We start from the raw sequence: 22,772 nt of genomic DNA, 5'->3' as shown, positions 1-22,772 counted from the left end.
TGGGTGTGCTGGGGTTCTTCTACACACCTGGGAATGTGTTAATTACAGTATTTGTCACAGGTGACGCTCTAATCTGTGATTGGTTGAATCCTTTAAAGATGTGACAAGACTTTTGTCTAAGCAAAGCCTGACCTTTCTGTCCTAATTAAATCATTAAACATCAAGGCATGATAAGATTTTATTTTGGTAAAATAAGCGTAGAGGCCTTTGCCATTCATATAAGCCACTTCTGATTCCAAATGATCAACTAGAAGTCAAGTTATTATTTGTTGTTCCTACAACTTGGATAGGCGACAAGACTTTTGTCAGGGGTTGTAAATATTTATAAGCCAGACCCTCAGCGTAGAGCGCAACAACAACAAATGTCAACTGGAACTGAGAGAGCAGAAAGCTCATAACGCAATTATTAGTAAAAGACAAGAAACATAAACAGATATTCACATTTCAGACTTAAAAGCAGACTAAATTTGTACCACCAGCAATGCTTGAATAAATATTAGGATTCAAAAATCATTCCTCTTACTCTTTTCATTTTCCATAAATCATACCTTCAATTCTGCATATTTCACTTGTAATATGGCTATAATATAAATTGTTATGCTATGCATTTCTTTACTATCCAGCAGGAGCCAGTCCTGTTCTTCATAACTATTAGTATTTTATAACTATTTATGATAATATTATTTACACACAATAATGAACTCTATTAGTTATAACACTCTGGAAAATATCTCAAGCTTCTGTGCATTAAAATTTTAGTCTTAAGGGCATAACAGGTCATTATAATAATATCTATTAGCTAATATTTATTAAAGGATATTTTTCTACAAAGGTCGACGTTTATGCATTAGGAAAAGGGACTGATTTATTGGTATAATAATCATACTGTACACATTGCTCAATCGATGCAGCATCTGCAGGCACCAGGTATGGAAGTGCTGACTCATCTGCCTTATTTTAGGCAATGAATTGAATACAGATTTCATACAACTTGTGGTTCAGACAAGGCCCTTCAGTGTTTTAATGCACTAATACTGCATGACCAGTAGATGGTGTAATATACCAGAAGCTCTCAAGCTCTTTGTTTTGCGTGGTTAAATTCTCCCTCATGTTGATTTGTTATTTTTCATTAACCACATTACTCTAAAACATATCTGAAACACTGCAGGACTGATGTACAATAGCATCCATTATAACACATATGTAGGTTTACAATCGGTCTTGTATAATAAACACTTTGTAGTAATAATATCAATAATAAATGAGAAGTAACGGCTGCATTTTTAAGATGATGACTGAACAGTGAATTCATATAGGAGTCAGCCTCCATTCTAGGTTATGGTAAATATGTTTAAAATGTTCAAACGTTTCCTTTTTGTATCGTGCTATACCACTGCTAAATGTTTTTAAAACATTATTTTTTTTAAATATGAGAGCACAAGAAAACACAAGGCATATTGAGGGCCGTGGGGCCAAGCGTACAACATCCCAGTAAAGAAACATCAGCCAGCTTTGTAGAACATCTACCCTGATGTACAAATCTAATAACATTACAAATTGATAGTAAAGGACAAATCGAACCCCCTGCACCAACTTTTCTTTGCCCACATGATAAAACGTAGGTAAATATGTTGGACTACACTAAAGGACTACTGTTCTTGAAACATTATGTACAGAAATTGTCTGCTGAAATAAATCTGCGACACCAATTATAGAAATCCGCCACCTTTAGGGCACATTCGTGTCTTTTTGCTTTAGTATAAACAAGAAATGGTATAAATAGCCTCATCGTGCTCATGACATATGAGGTATGAGGGGATGAAAAATGTTATGGTGTGCAATAAGATTTAAACATTTTACATAGAAATTTAAATATGTATACAATTGTTTTCAACTATTTTCAGCAAGTCAGTAGTTTGTACCTTTCTTCTCCATACATTGTTTCTATATGTATAAATGCTATTCCTTCACTTATTAATCTCGCTCTGAGAATCTGTTAAACTTCATTCAGGCACAGAGTTGTAAGTGAAGCGCTTCCTCGTCTACCTCTTTTCAACTTAGCACCCTTTTGATCCCATAGTCTCTGGAGATTTATCCTCTTATCTAATGTTATGCTCATATTTCTGTTGTTTAAGTATCTTAAACGGAGGAAATCTAACACGGGGAGGCGCTCATACGCATATGTGCATGGTAGCGAGGGGGCGGGACTGCGGATGGGGGCATGGCCATTGGGAGGGACTGAGGGGCGTGGCCGCCGGAATGGGTGGAGTGGATGGTGTGAGGATAGGAAGAGGAAGAGGAGGAGGAAGCAGGTGGGAGGTGATAGCTGGCCCCGGACGAGGGGCCCGAGGAAGAGGGTGGATTGGAGGGCCCTCCACTTTTCGGCGGAGGTGGCAGCGGGGTCTGGTTGAGCTGAATGGAGATGTCGCTGGACACCTCGGAGCCGCTGCGTCCGCGCTGAGGAGGAGGCCAGGAGTCGGGGTGCAGGTACTGGCCGCTGTAGTCGCTGCATTCAGACAGGCGAGGGCGATATAGTGCAGGGTGGGGCCGGTACATCTCTTCTTCGGCGTAGCGTTTCATGAAGAGATAGACGGACATGACTCCAGCACCCTGGTACAACAAAACTAGTCAAATCACCAGAATTATTCAGTTTACAGGGTTAATTCACCCAAAAATTAAAATTCTGTCGTTAATTACTCATCCTCATGTCGTTCCAAACCTGTAAGACCTTTGTTCATCTTTGAAACACAAATTAAGATATTATTGATGAAATCCAAGAGTTTTCTGACCCTGCATAGACAGCAACACAACTACCATGTTTAAGGCCCAGAAAGATCGTAAAGACATTGTTAAAATAGTCCATGTGACATCATTGGTTCAACTGTAATGGTATGAAGCTACCAGAATACTTTTTGTATGCAAAAACCAACAATTATTCAACAATTCTTCTCTTCTGTGTCAGACTTTGACGTATCCATGCAGGGTCATGGATTTTATCAAGAATATCTTAATTTGTGTTCTGAAGATGAACCTTTAAATGTCTTAAAGGTTTGGAATGACATGAGGGTGAGTAATTAATGACAGAATTTTCATTTTTGAGTGAACTCTCTCTTTAAATTCAAATTCGAGTGTCTTTTTTTAAATATTACAGATAAAATGTTCCTACAGTCTAACATAACCTAACAGGAACCCTAATGTTTCTACAACCTAACAGATATCTCTGCAAACAGATTTTCTGAGAAATCACACCTTTCTGTCATATTCCTATGTAAAAAATCCCAAAAAAAGTGTCAGGGGTTGAGCTTGTGTTTTTTTTGTTTTTTTATAGCTGAAAACTAGCCAATTAGAAATGCTCTCTGCCCAAGGGGTCAAGTTTAGCTGGTTAGCATGACCCAGTTAGCAGTAACTACACCATATGGGGGCAAAAAGCATATTTTTTGCATTGAAAGCCATTCAAATGTAATGTATTTGTGTAGTTTGATGGAATAAACTAAATGAACTGTTATGAAAGGCTTTTTTTTTCATATAAACTTTTTGCACTTAAAGAATCCTAAACATTTAAACAAAGAACATTTAACATTTAGCCCCAAACTTTTGAATGACAGTGCACAAAATTGGCAGAAGTTCGAAAGACTACTAATTTAATCCTAAAACTTAGTCTATGTCCAGGCTTAAATTAGATTTTGAGTTTTTTTATGTATGATCTCACTTTTGGACTCTATTGTATATGCATATAGATCATAAGAATATAAGTTGAGGTTACTGCAGACAGTAGATGCTGACATTAACAAATTGCTGCACTGAACTTAATTAGCATATATGCAGCATAACGAAAATGTGTAGCCTTCACCCCAGCAAAAGCTAGGCTAAAATTAATGCATACTGATGAGGGCAGACCTATTGGTTTAGCAGCTAACAGCAGTGAAAGCCGTTAACACAGCTGCATATTAATGAACTGAGCTCTGTGATAAGAGTACACACGCAGTCAGCTCAAGTGTTAACAGTCGCTGGGCTCTGTGACTGACCTCTTTGAGCAGGAAGGAGCTGGCAGCAAAGGCAAACGACCAGCCGTAGTGGTAGTGAAAGAACTGCTCCGGCTCCCGAGGCCTGTTCATCACTTCATCATTGATACTGGAGATATACAGCACCAGACCAACAACTAAACTCAAACCTGAGAGAGAATAAAAGAGGGTAAAACAGTAAATCATGACAGAAAAGTGGTAAATCATAAAACCAAACTGGTTTAACCCTCATGCTAATTAACCAGATTGTACTGGACAAAAACCTACCTACACAGCAATAACAAAAAAAAACTTGTTACACTTGTAGTGTTCCCTGTCAAAAATTGCTTATACGTGTTATTCTATATTATTACTCAATATTGGACTCAATCTTTTTATCAACTTGTTTTCTATCAATTAGCACACATTTTGTTGTTCTTTTTTTCAAACTGGCTGATTGCTTATACATCTCAGTTTTTTAATTCATATTGCCAAAATTATCAACAAATAAGGCTTTTTTCACTCAAAAACTGAGATGCATAAGCTCAGATCAGTGATGCCTGTGATCAGTCAGTACCAAAAAGAAATACAAAACCTCTGCTAACTAAAAGAAAACATTTTGACAAAAAGATTGAATCCACGGTAATAATATAGCATTATAAGAGATTTACAAGAAAGGCCAGTCATTTTTGACTAGAAACACCAAATTAAATAAAGAATTTTCAGCATAGCATAGGTTTAAGGTGGTTTCACAGCCCGACCAGTTTTGCTGAACTCCTAGCCTGACCAGGCTCTAGTCTTAGATGGTTTAAACTGGTCTAAGCTCATTCAAGATGGTTTCCCAGTCTGACCAAGCTTGTGTTTAGCTGGACCTCCAGTCTGACCTGTTGAACATTGCTGTAAACCCCTATAAAACCTGGTTTATGCTGGTTGAGTTAAATTTTTATTGATTGATTGATTGCAAGAAACATTATCTAAAGAAATTGAGCGTTCCCATTCAAAGTTTGTGGCTACTAAGGTGTTAAAAATAGTAGTTTGTGTATTGCTCTGTGGTTGCATGGGTGGTATGGGTGATAACTATGTGGTTGCTAGGTGATACTCACTGGTTTACTAGGAGAAAAGTCAGCCAGGACATCGCTACTGTATGCGGTTTCTAATGTGTATGGGGTTTTTTTAGTCATACTTCACACATTAATAGCACACTTTTTCTCAACAAGTTACATAATTTGTGGTATCACTTTTACATTACAAAAGGGGGAAACTATTATATGCACACAAAGGAGCCTAAAAGCATTCAATGAAAATGACAAACGAAAGAAACAAATATGCCTTGTAAATATCTAGATGAAACATTAACATTTATAGCATGCTCAAATGTTGCTGTGTTGTGATGGAGAAAGCTCTGCTGCTGTAATTGTGGAGTGCAGGAGAAAAAAAGAGAGAGGGGGAGACAGCGGTAAGGAAAGCCTCTGGCATAATCAAACACATTAATCGCAGTCTGTCACTGCCAGCTGTCTATGCTGCGAATACCGACAAGGAATGTGCTTACATATTTCCTTTTCGCATTACAAATGCAAGACATTGGATATTAAACTGCTGTGTCACACTAGGGCATATATTCCCAAACAACCAAGCACAAGTAGGATAAATAAAGATTGGCTCTACCTGCTTCTATACCATAGTAAACTACTGTATACTACAGTTTGGAACATCACAGACTGCGTTATTGTTTTTTTTTTGCAGTGTTGTGCATGTCTGTGTTCAGCATTTTGCAACAGCGCTGTTGTGGCGTCTTGTGCTTTATTAATAATTCTGTAGTACAAAATGCTGAGCTAAATGTAACATTAGCACCTGATGCAGCGCTACACGGCACAGCGCTGGACTGTGCTGCCACAGGAATCTGCAGTCGTACTACAGAATCCATTATTATTAAACCGCATCGACTGCAATGCATGGGACATGTTGACCTGGCTTTTGTGCAAACGATTGAGGGGCTTTGCTGATTCTCCACTCCCCCACTGCTGCTGACTCCTTGCTTTTGCCTCTTTGTTCATTTTCTGGCATCTAATGAAGACGGTGAGGCAAATTAGATTTTAACAGCCACTCAATGATTTACTGTATTCTAATTAGCAAATGTTGATTGTTTTGATCGGAGTGTAAATGGTCTCACGTAGAAGTGCAAATCAAGTGCTGCAATTAAGCAATAAGTTATGCGAGACTATGCTGTATAGTGAATATAGCAATTTAAACTCAAAGTTATTGAGTTGAAATTATCGCATCATGCGAGAAGAAAAAAGCGATGAGTGAGACGAGATCAATTAAATTAAAAAAGACGTACGAAATCAATTACCTGGGACAATGATCAATTATATAATTCACATTACTGTAGCATTTATTTAATCACAAATGCAGAAATATTGTTTAATATTGCAGTAATACAGTGTAAAATTGTTAATATTATTACAATTTAAAAGAGATACTTTCTCTTTTAATATATTTTAAAATGTTGTTTATTCCTGTAATGGCAAACTGACATATTTCTTTTTTCATACTTCCTCAACAGACAATGAAATGTTTAAAAAAGGTGTGCTCATTCAAAACAGTTGCGTTCGATCCTTCGCTGGCTGTGCTGATTTAAATCTAGCGGGTCTGTTGTGTCTCGTGCTGAAGGTTCAATGACGCAGGCAGTGACGATTTTCTCTGGTCAATCAGTGATCAGCAGAGTTTAAACGTCATGTTTTGGTAACAGTACGGCTCGCTTGGAACCTCAGCTGAGGTGGTACTAAAAAATGTACCAGGTACTGTTCCCAGTGGAAAACCCGGCAAAAGTGAGCTGTACTGAACCGTGCCGTGTCGTACTATGTAGTGGAAAAGCGCCATTACTTTCACTCTCTGTTGTTTAAAGTGATAATATATAACTTAATTCCCACCATATTTCTGGTATTATCTATCAAACTAATCTAACTAATTTGATCGTTCGCTTTTAAAACCGTGAGTGCAGCGCGCTAGCATTCGTTAGCCGGTTAGCTTGTTACTCGTGGTTCCATTCGCGTTTCTATTTGCGCCTATTGTTGTTGTTTTTCCTCGCTCCGTTTTTCACGAGTTCATCAAACAACAGTGGTAAGTTAAGTTGGTATCATTCATCAATCACGGTGAGTAATGGCTTCTTCTCCTGCTATTGTTGTTTGCACTGCTTGCCACATGTACAGTTTATCTATCTCTGTCGGCGATGAGGAATTCACATGTGATAAATGCAGGGATATAGTTAGGCTGACAGAGAAGATTTTAGAACTAGAGACACGCATCCAAACTTTAGTTGACAATAGTAAGAATGTGAGGGCTGTAGATATGGCCTTGGATGCGACTAGCTCAGGGAGTCCTGTACATTGTTCGGTTCTGGCATTAGAGCCCATGCAGCAGGGCAACTGGGTGACTGTAAGGCGGCCTAGTCGCGGGTCAAAACACCACTCTTCCGTTCCAATCAGAACATCAAACAGGTTCTCCCCACTCAGTGATGCACCCACTGAGAAACCTGATTTAAGTGCTCTTGTTATTGGCGATTCTGTTGTACGAAATATGAAAATAGAGACACCAGTCACCATAGTCCAATGTTTATCGGGAGCCAGAGCACCTGACATCTTGTCAAATTTAAAAGTGCTGGGTAATGCTAAACGTAAATTCAGTAAGATTTGTTATCCACGTCGGCACTAATGATGTTAGACTTCGCCAGTCGGAGATCACTAAAAATAATGTTAAAGAGGTATGATCAAGTTTGATAAAACTTGGCTTACTGAATATCAGGTCCCTTTCTACAAAAGCACTTTTTGTAAATGATTTGATCAATGATCATAACCTAGATTTGCTCTGTTTGACAGAAACATGGCTAAAACCAGATGAATACATTACCTTAAATGAGTCTACCCCCCAAGATTACTGCTATAAAAATGAGCCACGTCCAAAAGGTAAAGGGGGAGGTGTTGCTACAATTTATAGCAATATTCTCAGTATTTCTCAGAAGGCAGGCTTTAAGTATGACTCCTTTGAAATTATGGCACTGCGTATAACATTATCTAGAGAAACACCTGTTAGTGATAAATCCCTCGTGATGTTTGTACTGGCTACTGTTTACAGGCCACCAGGGCACCACACAGACTTTATTAAAGAATTTGCTGATTTTCTATCTGAGTTAGTACTGGCTGCATATAAAGTCTTAATTGTTGGCGATTTTAATATCCATGTCGATAATGAAAAAGATGCATTAGGATCAGCATTCATAGACATGCTGAACTCTATTGGGGTTAGACGACACGTTTCAGGACCTACTCATTGTCAAAATCATACTCTAGATTTAATACTGTCACATGGAATTGATGTTAGTGGTGTTGAAATTCTGCAGCAAAGCGATGATATCTCGGATCATTATCTAGTCTTGTGTAAACTCCATATAGCTAAAACTGTAAATTCTACTCCTTGTTACAAGTATGGTAGAACCATCACTACTACCACAAAAGACTGCTTTGTAAGTAATCTTCCTGATTTATCTCAATTCCTCAGTATATCCAACAGGGCAGAAAAATTTGTTGATGTAACAGAAACTATGGACTCGCTCTTTTCTAGCACTTTAGATACAGTTGCTCCTTTACGCTTAAGAAAGATCAAAGAAAACAGTCTGACTCCGTGGTATAATGAGCACACTCGCACCCGAAAGAGAGCAGCCCGGAAAATGGAGCGCAGCTGGAGGAAAACAAAACTAGAGGTATTATTATAGCTTGGCGGGAAAGTACCCTATACTACAGAAAAGCATTTAAAACTGCTAGATCTGATTACTTTTCGTCTCTTCTAGAAGAAAACAAACATAACCCCCGGTATTTATTCAATACAGTCACTAAATTAACGAAAAATAAAGCAACAGGTGTTGGCATTTCACAAGAGAACAGCAGTAATGACTTTATGAACTACTTTACTTCCAAGATCGATACTATCAGAGATGAAATTGTAACCATGCAGCCGTCAGCTACAGTATCGCATCAGATAGTGCACTATAGATCCCCTGAGGAACAATTTCACTCATTCTCTACTATAGGAGAGGAAGAATTGTATAAACTTGTTAAATCATCTAAACCAACAACATGTATGTTAGGCCCTATTCCATCTAAACTACTAAAATGGCTGCTTCCAGAAGTCATAGATCCTCTTTTGGCTATTATTAATTCATAATTGTCATTAGGATATGTCCCCAAAACCTTCAAATTAAGCCTCTCATTAAAAAAAACACAACTTGACCACAACGATCTAGTTAATTACAGACCGATCTCAAATCTCCCCTTTCTGTCAAAGATACTAAAAAAGGTAGTATCCTCACAATTATATTCCTTCTTAAAGAAAAATGGTATCTGTAAGGAATTCCAGTCAGGATTTAGACCGTTTCATAGTACAGAGACTGCTCTCATTAGAGTTACAAATTACCTGCTTCTATCATCTGATCGTGGTTGTATCTCTTTATTAGTTCTACTGGATCTTAGCTCTGCGTTCGACAATATCGACCACAACATTCTTTTAAATAGACTAGAACACTTTGTTGGCATTAGTGGAAGTGCCTTAGCATGGTTCAAATCATACTTATCTGACCGCCATCAGTTTGTAGCAGTGAATGAAGAGGTATCATATCGATCACAAGTGCCATATGGAGTACCTCAAGGCTCAGTACTAGGGCCGTAACTTTTCATGCTTTACATGTTACCCTTAGGAGATATTATCAGGAGACATGGTGTTAGCTTTCACTGTTATGCTGATGATACTCAGCTCTATATTTCTTCACAGCCCAGTGAAACACACCAAATTGAGAAACTAACGGAATGCATAGTCGAAATAAAAAAAAAAATGGATGACAAGTAACTTCTTACAGTTAAATTCTGAAAAAACAGAGGTGTTAATTATCGGACCTAAAAACCCCACATGTAATAACCTAAAACACTATCTAACACTTGACAGCTGCTCGGTCAATTCTTCTTCATCAGTTAGGAACCTAGGTGTGCTGTTTGATAGCAATCTTTCATTTGAAAGCCATGTTTCTAGCATCTGTAAAACTGCATTTTTCCATCTCAAAAACATCTCTAAATTGCGACCTATGCTCTCAACAGCAAATGCAGAAATGCTAATTCATGCGTTTATGACCTCAAGGTTAGACTATTGTAATGCTTTACTGGTTGGTTGTTCTGCACGCTTGATCAACAAACTACAGTTAGTCTAAAATGTAGCAGCTAGAGTTCGTACTATGACCATATTAGCCTGGTTCTGTCAACACTGTACTGGCTCCCTATCAAACATCGTATAGATTTTAAAATCTTGTTAATTACGTACAAAGCCCTGAATGGCTTAGCTCCTCAGTACTTGAGCGAGCTCTTATCACATTATAGTCCTCCATGTCTGCTGCGGTCTCTAAACTCAAACTCGCCGTTGGATAATCAACTGCGGGCGGCAGATCCTTTTCCTATTTAGCGCCCAAACTCTGGAACAATCTACCTAACACTGTGCGGGAGGCAGACACACTCTGTCAGTTTAAATCTAGATTAAAGACACATTTCTTTAACCTGTTTTACACATGACACACTAATACACTTCTATTATTCAAATCCGTTAAAGGATTGTTACCGGAACCGGGAACACTCCTCATAACACACAATGTACTCGTTACATCGTAAGAAGAATGGCATCTACGCTAATATTTGTCTCTTGATATTTGATTGTTTCTTTCATATTCAGTTTCTCAGTCCGTGTCCGGATCAGATGGTGGATCGGCGCCGGGAGATTATGTCTGCGGCCCTGATCGTCGGCGGAGGCCGGACACCTGGATGAGCCCCGGGGACATATCCCCAGTGAAGACCTCGACTTAAAATACAATAAAACTAAAAATAAACGAAAATAACTAAAAATATAATAAAATACCTAACTACATAATACTATTATTGTTAGAAATTGCAACAATATAAAAATAGAAATATAATACAATTATACATTTAAAATTTTAATTAAAACAATAAGTAAACAATAAATAAACAATAATATCCTGGCCAGAGGAGAACTGGCCCCCCGACTGAGCCTGGTTTCTCCCAAGGTTTTTTTCTCCATTCTGTCCCAGAGGGAGTTTTGGTTCCTTGCCACTGTCGCCTCTGGCTTGCTCAGTTGGGGACACTTAATTTCTAGCGATTATCGTCAATTTGATTTAACAGATACTATTTAAACTAAACTGAGCTAGACAATGACATCTCTGAATTCAATAATGAAATGCCTTTAACTGAAATATACTATTATACATTACTGACACTCTATCCTCCAATTTGATACTGTTAAGTGCTTTGACACAATTTGTATTGTTAAAAGTGCTATATAAATACAGGTGACTTGACTTGACTACTGGTACACCTTGAGAAAATTAGCAATTAAATGGCATTATTATTTTGGTATCAATCCAGCCCTATATATCTGTTATGTACAGTATTTAGCCTTATGCTTCAAGATTTCTTTCAGAACATTCATGCACACCAGATTTGTTTTAAGACATACTTTGCATGCAAATTAGTCAAATCTAAACACACTTTGACATTCTTGACAATCTGTTTCTATTAGCCGAATGCAAATGACAGCTGTTAGGCACAGCTCTGTTGACTTGATCAAAGAGACCGCTGTTATTAATTACTGTTTGTGAGAAAAAAGGAGCATTTTAATGGATAATGTGTCCCACACATTACCATAGATGGGTATCGGGAACACCATTCATTAAATATGCAAGCCTCTCAGTGGGATTCTCAGCCTGATTTCGGACGCAGTTGTGGAGAAATACCAGGCTCACCACTGAAGCTGGATATCAACAAACAGCATCTAATCTAGAGTTTGTAAGCCGATACACAACTATGGGCCGCAAAAATGAGAAACATGATGAGAATAAAGAACTTATTTGGCAGACTTTCACACACTATATTTCAATATACCTTACCTGATAAGATGAAGAAGATTCCAGAGACGAAGGCCAGGATGGTGCGCTGGGGACGGATGTGGCCGATGTTGCTTATGACAAAGGCCGTGAAGACAAAGAGGAGTGAGACCATAGGAAACGGGGTGGCTGTCCTGACCATTTCTAACAGAGACAGAAAAATAGTCCCCCAAAATCATTGAGTCAAAGGTGACATGCTTCATCTGAAACTATTTATAACCTTTTTTTAGTATTGATAAATAATTGTACAATAATAATTGTATTAAAACTGTCAAACTAAAGGGAGATTAAAAACACCTTATCAGTTACAGCACCTAAAAAAATTGTAATATATTTTTTGGGTAATATATACATTTAAATAATATAATATATTATAATATACTATAATATAATATAATTGTATAATTATTATACATGTATTTTTTTGGGTGTCATATTATATTGAAAATCTTTAAATTGTTCATATAAAAATTATTGTCACAACAAAAGACTAAAGACTAGAAATTACTATTTCAATGATTTAAAAATAGAAATGTAGAAATGATTTAAAAAAATTAGGAGCGCATGAAAATAAAAAAAATAGATATTTATATATTTAATAATATAATATAATATTATTATATATTACCATTCACCTTGATTTTTCCATTTTGCATTAAATTTCTTACTCAGTATATTGGCTGTGTTCTCAGTAGTGATCTCTATTTCTGGCTCGGTGAAGTATTCAGATGCCACACATCTCCCCTTCTCTGGCCCTGAGATAGAAGGAGAGACAGAGAGAGACAGACAGGGGAACAAAGAGAGACAGAGAAAGAGAGAGACAGGGACACAAAGAGAGACAGATAGAGTGTAGAGGCAGAGTGGGACAGAGATTGACAATGACAGTAGGGGAGACAGGGACAAACAGAGAGAAACACAGCAATGATTTTGGTTCAAACACTGAGAAGAGAGGTGAGAAAACTCACAAACTCACATGCGTTACACGTATACACTGCACTTAGTCAGAAGCATCATGCATTTTTTTTGCACCAGTGGATCTTTTGACAGTCTAATATATATATATACACATACACACACACACAGTGCTCTCCAAAAGTATTGGAACAGTAAAGACAAAATTGCTCTGTTGGCTGTGGAGTCAAGACATTTACAAATATGAATAAAAGATGAATATGAGACAAAACTACAGAATGTCACATTTTATTATTAGCCGTTTCAACACATACATGTTTTACCAGCTAAGAAGTTCAGCACTTTTAGAGTTTCATCCCCCTATCTGATGTGAGCATAAGTATTGGAACAGTTGCCTCTCAGGTCTTTCTAAGTGATCAGCTGTGTCCTGTTGCATTAATTCTTCAGATATTAAAAGCAGGGAATGTCGTATCAGTTATATACATTACTTCTGCATTCTGAATCTTGCATTCGATGATGACACAAATCAGGATGAAGATGAGGAAGCTGACTTTGAGAGAAAAGCAAGCAATTTGGATGCTAAAAGAAAAGAAGAAGTCAATTAGAGCTATAGCAAAAGCAAAGGGCATGGAGAAATCAAGAGTTTGGAAACCACCAGCGACACCAGCAACCAACAACGACCTGATCGGCTGAGAAAACAACAGTAGTTGATGATAGACAAATCATAAAAGCTGTGAAAATGAACCCTAAAAGACGTGTCTGTAAAATCACCAACAACTTCCAGAAAGCTGGGGTGATGCTCTGACAATCTGTGGATGATGCAGTCAATATGGAACTGCACTTCACCCTGCAGCATCTGGACAGGCCAGGGACTTATGTGAGGATCCTGTTTGTGGACTTCAGCTCCGCTTTTTACACCATCATCACGGAAACCCTTCAGAATAAACTGCTGAAACAATTCTACTCCGCCATCATTGAATCCATCCTCTGCACTTCAATAATTGCCTGGTTCAGCTCAGCAACCAAATCTGACCTTAGAAGACTACGGAGAGCAGTCCGGACTGCTGAGCGAATCATTGGTACAACCCTCCCCACTCTCCAAGAGCTGTACTTATCCAGAGTGAGCAAAAGGGCTGGTAAAATCACTCTGGACCCCTCACATCCAGCATACTCCCTCTTTGAACTGTTACCGTCTGGTCGACGCTACAGAGCTCTGAGCACCAGAACGACCAGACACAGAAACAGTTTCTTCCCTCAGGCAATCCATCTCATGAACACTCAACAATAAACGTGGAACACACAACTATAATACATTATCCATTCACCACACTCACTTAACAATTTATTTTTATTTCTCATTTCTAATTTGCACATACTTGACCTGTACATACATAGTTGTCTATATTATATATTGTGTTTTTGCTGCTTTGTACATTGCCTATTTGGATATTTGGATATTATTATTTTATTATCTGTGTCCTGTCCTGTTGCTGTCTTTCTGTTGCACTGTGGAGCTTCTGTCACTACAACAAATTCCTTGTATGTGTAAACATACCTGGCCAATAAAGCTCATTCTGATTCTGATTCAATCTACTGTCCTCAGGAGACTTTGACACAGAATTACAGATGCTACACAGCAAGATGCAAACCTCTGACCAGCACCAAAAATAGAAAGGCAAGATTAGAGTTTGCAAAAAAGCACAAAGGTGAGCCAGAAGAGTTTTGGAACGGTGTTTATGGACCGATGAGACAAAGATGAACATTTATCTAAGTGATGGGAAAGCAAAAATGTGGAGAAAAAAATAAGGAACTGCAAATGATCCCAAGCATACAGCCTCATCTGTAAAGCATGGTGGAGGTGGTGTCATGGCATGGGCATGCATGACTGTCTCTGGAACAGGCCCTCTCAACTTTACTGATAACTTAATGTATGATGACAGTAGCAGAATGAATTTTGGAATTGTACAAAACCATCTTGCCTACCAATATTCAAGAAAATGCCACCAGATTCATTGGGAAGTGCTTCATATTGCATCAGGACAATGACCCAAAACACCCTGCCAGTTCAGTCAAGGAATTTATAAGGGCAAAGAAATGGAAAGTCTTATATTGCCCAAGTCAATCTCCAGATTTAAATTTGATTGAACATGAATTTGAATTTCACCAGCTGAAGCGGAGAGTAAAGGCAGAAACTCCCCAAAACAAGCAACAATTGGAATTGACTGCATTAAAGGCTGGGAAAAGTATTTCAAAGGATGAGACCAAGAGTCTGGTGATGTCTATGGTTCACAGACTCACTGCTGTGATTGTGTGCAAGGGATCTGCAACTAAATAATAGCTTTTAATCTTTTATATCTGCCTTATGTTCAACTGTCCCAATACTTATGCTCACATCAATGAGTGGGATGAACTCTACAAGTGCTGTTCTTCTTATTTTGGTAAAACATGTGTTGAAACAGCTAATAATAAAATGTAACATTCTGTAGTTTTGTCTCATATTCATCTTTTAATCATATTTGCAAATGTCTTGACTCCACAGCCAACAGAGCATATATATATATATACACACACTCACCTAAAGGATTATTAGGAACACGTGTTCAATTTCTCATTAATGCAATTATCTAATCAACCAATCACATGGCAGTTGCTTCAATGCATTTAGGGGTGTGGTCCTGGTCAAGACAATCTCCTGAACTCCAAACTGAATGTTAGAATGGGAAAGAAAGGTGATTTAAGCAATTTTGAGCGTGGCATGGTTGTTGGTGCCAGACGGGCCGGTCTGAGTATTTCACAATCTGCTCAGTTACTGGGATTTTCCCGCACAACCATTTCTAGGGTTTACAAAGAATGGTGTGAAAAGGGAAAAACATCCAGTATGCGGCAGTCCTGTGGGCGAAAATGCCTTGTTGATGCTAGAGGTCAGAGGAGAATGGGCCGACTGATTCAAGCTGATAGAAGAGCAACTTTGACTGAAATAACCACTCGTTACAACCGAGGTATGCAGCAAAGCATTTGTGAAGCCACATCACGCACAACTTTGAGGCGGATGGGTTACAACAGCAGAAGACCCCACCGGGTACCACTCATCTCCACTACAAATAGGAAAAAGAGGCTACAATTTGCACGAGCTCACCAAAATTGGACGGTTGAAGACTGGAAAAATGTTGCCTGGTCTGATGAGTCTCGATTTCTGTTGAGACATTCAGATGGTAGAGTCAGAATTTGGCGTAAACAGAATGAGAACATGGATCCATCATGCCTTGTTACCACTGTGCAGGCTGGTGGTGGTGGTGTAATGGTGTGGGGGATGTTTTCTTGGCAAACTTTAGGCCCCTTGGTGCCAATTGGGCATCGTTTAAATGCCACGGCCTACCTGAGCATTGTTTCTGACCATGTCCATCCCTTTATCACCACCATGTACCCATCCTCTGATGGCTACTTCCAGCAGGATAATGCACCATGTCACAAAGCTCGAATCATTTCAAATTGGTTTCTTGAACATGACAATGAGTTCACTGTACTAAAATGGCCCCCACAGTCACCAGATCTCAACCCAATAGATCTGAAGGCGAAAGGGGGTCAAACACAGTATTAGTATGGTGTTCCTAATAATCCTTTAGGTGAGTGTATGTATGTATGTATGTATGTATGTATGTATGTATGTGTATATATATATTGTGGCGGGAGGAGCCAACGACAGACACAGTGGGCGTGGCGTCAAGCCTCGGAGAGGTTTTTATTAAACAATATATTAAAATAAAGTGTCCAAAGGGGGAAAAGTGTCCAAAATAAACAGGGATCTGGTGTCCTCGTCGTGCTGCGGGGCTGTGTAGGAGGGCAGTGTTCAGGAGGGAAGGGTCCAGGGAAGGGGCGGAGTCCGGTGGCCGCACGCGCTCCCCTCTCGGGGCCGGGAGCGAGTGGCGGCGGCGTCTCTGGCGCGGCTTCGTCCATCTTCGGAAATCCCGGCACTTCTGGGGGATTCGGCGGCCCGGCATCCTGGCCCGTCAGCCGCCTAACGGGTGCGGCAGTCCTCCTCGACGCTCCCTTCCTGGACCCACGAGGACACCAGCGTGCATGCACGGGGGAGAGACCGGTCTCCCGAGGAGAGGCGCGTTCGGCATTTAACGGCGGCGGTGATGAGGCTCTATTCACGTCAGGTGCGCCTCATCACACGCCGCCAGCCCTGGCTGTTTCAGCGCCCCTCCTCTCTCACACACCCACTCCTGTCGGGAGCCTGGTGAAGGGCGGCGAATATGGGACGGGGTGGTGATGATGGACAGGGGGGAGGCAGCCGACTCGTCACAATATATATATATACACAGCCCTGGCAAAGTGTGGTTTTGGACGATATCAGCATAAATCCTTATAATTTTTTGGTGCAAATACATTAAAGTAACTTGACATTATCATTGAAGACCAGCAATAAAACATAATAATGGCAATATATACATGTCATCATTGAAGACCAGCAATAAAACATAATAATGGCAATATATACATGTCAAAGTCAGACATGCCCCTTTGCCAGCTGTGATGGTTACTGGTTTAAACTTGGCCCAGGTTTTTAAAAGATTTTTGAGTCAGCACACCTTAATACTGTAGCGTCAACAATTGATTGCCAATTCAAAGTCAATGTTTCAATAAACTGACAGCTCAGATGCCCAGATTATGCAGAGCTGTAATAGCTGCTAATGGTGGATATTTTGATGAATCGAAAATTTTAGTTTTTTTCTATGTATAAACTTATGTAATAAAATATGTTTTTGTAGTTTGTGTTGTCCCTTATCGGTGCAAAATTATCACAAATTAAAAAGGATTCATGCCAATATTGTCCAAAACCCCACTTTTCTAGGGCGTTTCCAAACTTTTGGAGGGCAGTATATGTATATGTATATGTATATATATATATATATATATATATATATATATATATATATATATATATATACACACATATATATACATATATATATATATACACATATATATACATATATATACATATACATATACATATATATATACATATATATATATATATATATATATATATATATCCTCCCCAAAGGATCCCCCAAATATATGCCTCCCTTCCTGAAATATAAAGGCTACTATGGTAATTTAATGTATGCATATTGTGTGAAAAATGTTGATATTATGACAATTACATTAAATAATTGACCAATCAACCTTTCTTTCCCTTTTGAAAACCCTTTTTTTAGACAAAATACTTGAAGTCATTTTAATTATTTTAACTTTATTAAATGTAGTTTTCAAAGATACTTGTAAGATCAAAAATCTGAATGTACATGACACTTCTGCAAGTCGTGCATGAAAGCAGGGCACATCAGACCTCCCTCTCGGCACACACATATAAAAAACTAGATCCTGTTTGAGCACACATAAATCATATGCTCTCTGGACACATGAAAAGTATACAGATTATACATACAACACACCTAATTGGCGAAGAGTCTTCCTGTAGTGATTTATCAAACTCCCACATACAGACAAACAAAATACCAGGACTGGTTAAGCTAGAAACAAGGTGACATCATCTTCACACTTCTCTTAGTCAGCCATTCGCAGCCAACTGGTATGGCATCGTTTCAGTCCACCTCAGCACTTTCTGTCAGTGTCATGAAAACAAACCAGCATGCAATGCAAAGCAACATAAAAATGCAATGTTCCATAAGCAAAAACAAAAAATGCATGTTTCACTGCATCTTTTATTAGCCTAGGAATTTGATGTGGTTACTGATTTGCCATCTCGCAGCCATTTGCCCACACAGTCTGACTAGTTCCTGTTTCAATGTTTGGCATGATTTGGGAGGGTGATGCAATAGGATGCCACACCAGTGCAGTGCAGGGACAAAGAATACCAGCTGCATAACACAGCAGGACGCAAATAAACCACGACTTAACCAAGACGCTGTCTTCTAATGATACACCGATGCACAGGGATTCAACTGTGGACCTGCGTGTAACACCTGATGCAGGAGTCAAACTCAAGACAAAGCGATGCAAAACAGTGTGACACCGCAATCAACTGGCGTTTGATTTTTTAATCAGGCATCTGTCTCAGCAACAAACTGGTCAGCGATAGATGACGATGCAGAACCATCAGTAATGGGACCTACCAGCCACAAAACAGACCCTCCAGAGTCCAGAATGCAGAGCCATCTTCACCTCTGTGGTCTGGTTCTGCTGCAGGACAATGCCTTCTTCCATTAACAGCCAGTAGTCCGTCGACACAGCCACACCCACCAGGAGTAACCCGCACGCCCCAAACACAGACGACAGGAGCGTCAGCGCCCTGGTGCTAAATGAACTCATCTAGAAAGGCGGGAGAGAAGAATATGCATAAATAAATAAAATATAATTTCATTTATTGTGGATGGTTGCCAGGGAACTGCTGTGGTTGCAAGGGTGTTCTGGACTGTTTCTAGATGCACTAATATTCCAATTTTAGGGTCAGTAAGATTAAAAACAAAAACTGTTATTCACCAAGGATGCATTCAATCGATCAAAAGTGGCATTAAATACATTTATGTTACAAAAGATTTGTATTATACATATAAAAAAATCCTGAAAATAAATGTTTCTTGGTTTCCACAAAAATATATAACTCTAATAATAATATAAGAAGAAGAAATGTTTCTTTAATATCAAATCAACATATTAGAATGATTTCTGAAGGAGCATGTTACACTGAAGACAAAGTAATGCCTGCTGAAAATTCAGCTTTGCAGCCCAGGAATAAATTACAATTTAATATATATGCAAAAAGAAAACAGTTATTTAAAATTGTAATGATATTCCACAATATTACGGTTTTTGCTGTATTTTTGATCAAATAAATGCAGCCTTGGTGAGAGATTTTCATAAACATTAACACAAAAACAAATCATACCAACACCAAACATTTAAATTATTGTGTATGTCCTGGGTGAAATATGTAGGTTTCATCACATAAATAAACAAAATAAACAGGTAAACATGTTAAAATAGCACATAAAATTGCATAGGCAATTCTACCCCATCTCTAAGTGCGTTCCCTAAGAAACTAAACTGATGAGCTTTGTGTTGCAACTGAAAAACTGAGCAGATAAATTAACTGCTATTTGTTTTTAATAATGTTGCTACTTACCTTTTGAAGAGTCAATCGACTTATGTTTATAAAAACTAATATTTTCAACTATTAAAAATTAATTCTACTTAGATTTATTCATAGCAATTGTTCAACAACTTATGGTTCTGGAAAAAAGTACCCATGATGATACAACCATTTGCCAATGATTCATACTCACAGTACTTAATTTGTGCAAAATCATGTGGAAAAACTCAAAAATTGCTTTACTGGGTTTTCTTTCAATATCAACCATTGACCAATTAAGGGAAACAGAGTGCACTAAAACAACTATAAGCCAGGAGTGATTATATTAGCTGTGCCTGAAGGGCTTGATGAAAAATTCCTCTCCATCGACTACTGAACTAGTGTGTGACTCATCAACAGAACAAACAGATGAAGGACAAACAGTGTCCTTTAAATAGTGTATGACTAAAATTATTAGGGGCAAGCGTGCAGTGAGACATATCTTCAGAATTACATGAGGTCTTAAAGACACTATAAATCATTAGTTATTTATTTTTTATGGCTTTTGCCTCTAATGAACAGGATGCAATAGACAGGAAAGTGCAGGGAGAATGGGATTGGGATTCAAGCTGGATTCTGCCCCCCATGTGAGCATGTGCACTACCCACTGTGCCAACATTGGCCATTAATCAACTAGTCCCTAAAAGGTCTGCATTCTGACAAATAGGTGTGGATAACTAGCTAAATTCATCCTTTAAGGCTAAAGGGCAAGGGTGAACCCAGGGTTGTAGGGTTTTAAGCATCACAGCTGCCTATTGCACTAATGTATATCTGTTGAATAGATCAACACATCCAAGCTTGAAGGCTAACACTGAAAGAGACAATCGGAAAGAATACCCGAGAAATGTAGAGAACGTGAAGTGTATCAGAAACCTTTTGCAGTGTAATACCTCCTGGATTGCTACACGTTTTGCTCTCACGCTCTAAAACACGAGTGAGAATTTGACTGGCATGCCTCTAGAAGACCCACAATTCCCTTAATTCACTGAATGGCACCATATAGCTGGTGGATTAGAGGCCCGGAAAATTCACATTTTTGGGGGCGCTTGGTTTTAGGCAGGGAGAGAAGAACACAATAATGGGTTATTATTGGTGAAATCCTCGCCGGTTAGTGTCGGGAGCCCCAGGGTGTGCTTGAAATGAATGAAGGATTCATAGTGAATGGTGGTTTATGTGTGCGGGTTAAGATAATCCACAGAGCATTGACAGAGCAGAGCTGAGGAGAAAAGGGGTGCTTTGAAGAAAGTTAAAGGTGAGGAAAAATGGCTTCAGGAAAGATAATATGGTGAATAATGAAGTTCCTCTGAAGAAAGCATTAGCACTTTTGGTACCAGCATTGCAATAGTAGTACATTTTATGAAGATAATGTGAGCAATATGACTCCTTGTATGTGTAAACATACTTGGCCAATAAAGCTCATTCTGATTCTGATTCTGATGTGTCTGGAGTATGCTGGATGATTGGTCGTAACAAAAAAAAAATATATATTTTTTTTTTTTTGCTTGATTGCTTTTTAAAAGATTAGTTGCTCGATCTACGATATGATCCATTGTCCATAAAAAAAACTAAAGTATTTTAATATGTTGAATATTTCAAATAAAATAAGTGAAAATAATTGAATTTAATAATTATTAAAATAATGCCATTTAAATAATCTTAACAAATATAGATATAGAAATTATAGCAATTATTTAAAAATTTATGATTTTAATTAGTGCTGTCAAACAATTAATTGCGATTAATCGCATCCAAAATAAAAGTTTGTTTACATAAAATATGTGTATACTGTGTATATTTATTATGTATATATAAATACAAACACATGCATGTATATATTTAAGACAATATATGTTTATTTTAAATACAGTATACTTATAATATTATATATATATAATATTATATATATATATATATATATATATATATATATATATATATATATATATATATAATAACAAATATATAAATGTATATACATGTAAATATTTTCAAAATATATACTGTATGTGTGTGTATTTATATCTACATAATAAATATACACAGTACACATACATATATTATGTAAATGTGATTAATCACGATTAATCGTTTGACAGCACTAATTTTAATGTATTTATTAGAGTTACACATATACATACATATATACACATATATATATATATACACACACAATTTTAAATAATATATTAAATGTATTTAGTCAAAACAGAGTTAGGGAAATGTTTAAATCCCGAATGCTAAGTATGAGTAAAACGATAACATTTGCACCTCTGTTTAATTGTGCAAATAGTGTACCAATACTAAACAGATAAAAAAAAAAAACATGAATAAATCATAGTGGTCAATGTGCATACTGCAGAAAAAGCTGGTCATGTGATACGGCTATTGAAATGTAAATGTGCAGGTACCAAATGTAACCCGATTTTAAAGCCGTGAGGGGCGAAGTGAGTAGAAAGACACTCAATGAAAGAGAAAAAGATAAAAGAGAGCGAATCAAGGCTACAGGGTGGGAGAGAAAACAGTGAGGCAATTGGGAGCTGTCCGTCACAGTGGTGCTGAAATCAGGCGACGTACAGACCTGTGTTCCCTCACCAAAGCTCTATAATCTTGATCAAGAAGGGTTTCTGGAGGTTTAGCGATTTGTGAAAATACAAAGTATGAAATATTTTATTTTTGTCCAAAACGTGTAACAAATATGCACTCTTGTAAA

At 38.0% G+C, this 22,772-nt stretch overlaps 1 protein-coding gene across 2 annotated transcripts; it reads right to left on the bottom strand.

Moving 5' to 3' along the window:
• Positions 1-2,154: 2,154 nt before the first annotated feature.
• On the bottom strand, positions 2,155-19,242 carry LOC306884796 (voltage-dependent calcium channel gamma-7 subunit-like; the record flags this gene model as incomplete). Of its 2 annotated transcripts, XM_079440992.1 has the most annotated exons (6): positions 2,155-2,207; positions 2,379-2,610; positions 4,026-4,171; positions 11,995-12,135; positions 12,660-12,746; positions 19,047-19,242. In XM_079440992.1, 6 exons carry the CDS (start codon positions 19,240-19,242, stop codon positions 2,155-2,157), a joined length of 855 nt encoding a protein of 284 aa, XP_079297118.1. The 2 variants fall into 2 exon arrangements, with proteins under 2 accessions (XP_079297118.1, XP_079297117.1); XM_079440991.1 differs by having other exon boundaries at positions 2,155-2,610.
• Positions 19,243-22,772: the final 3,530 nt, after the last annotated feature.

The sequence above is a fragment of the Barbus barbus genome (assembly GCF_936440315.1).
Source record: "Barbus barbus genome assembly, chromosome: 19".
In the NCBI taxonomy this organism is placed as follows: domain Eukaryota; kingdom Metazoa; phylum Chordata; class Actinopteri; order Cypriniformes; family Cyprinidae; genus Barbus; species Barbus barbus.
This window is presented reverse-complemented; position numbering and strand designations above follow the sequence as displayed.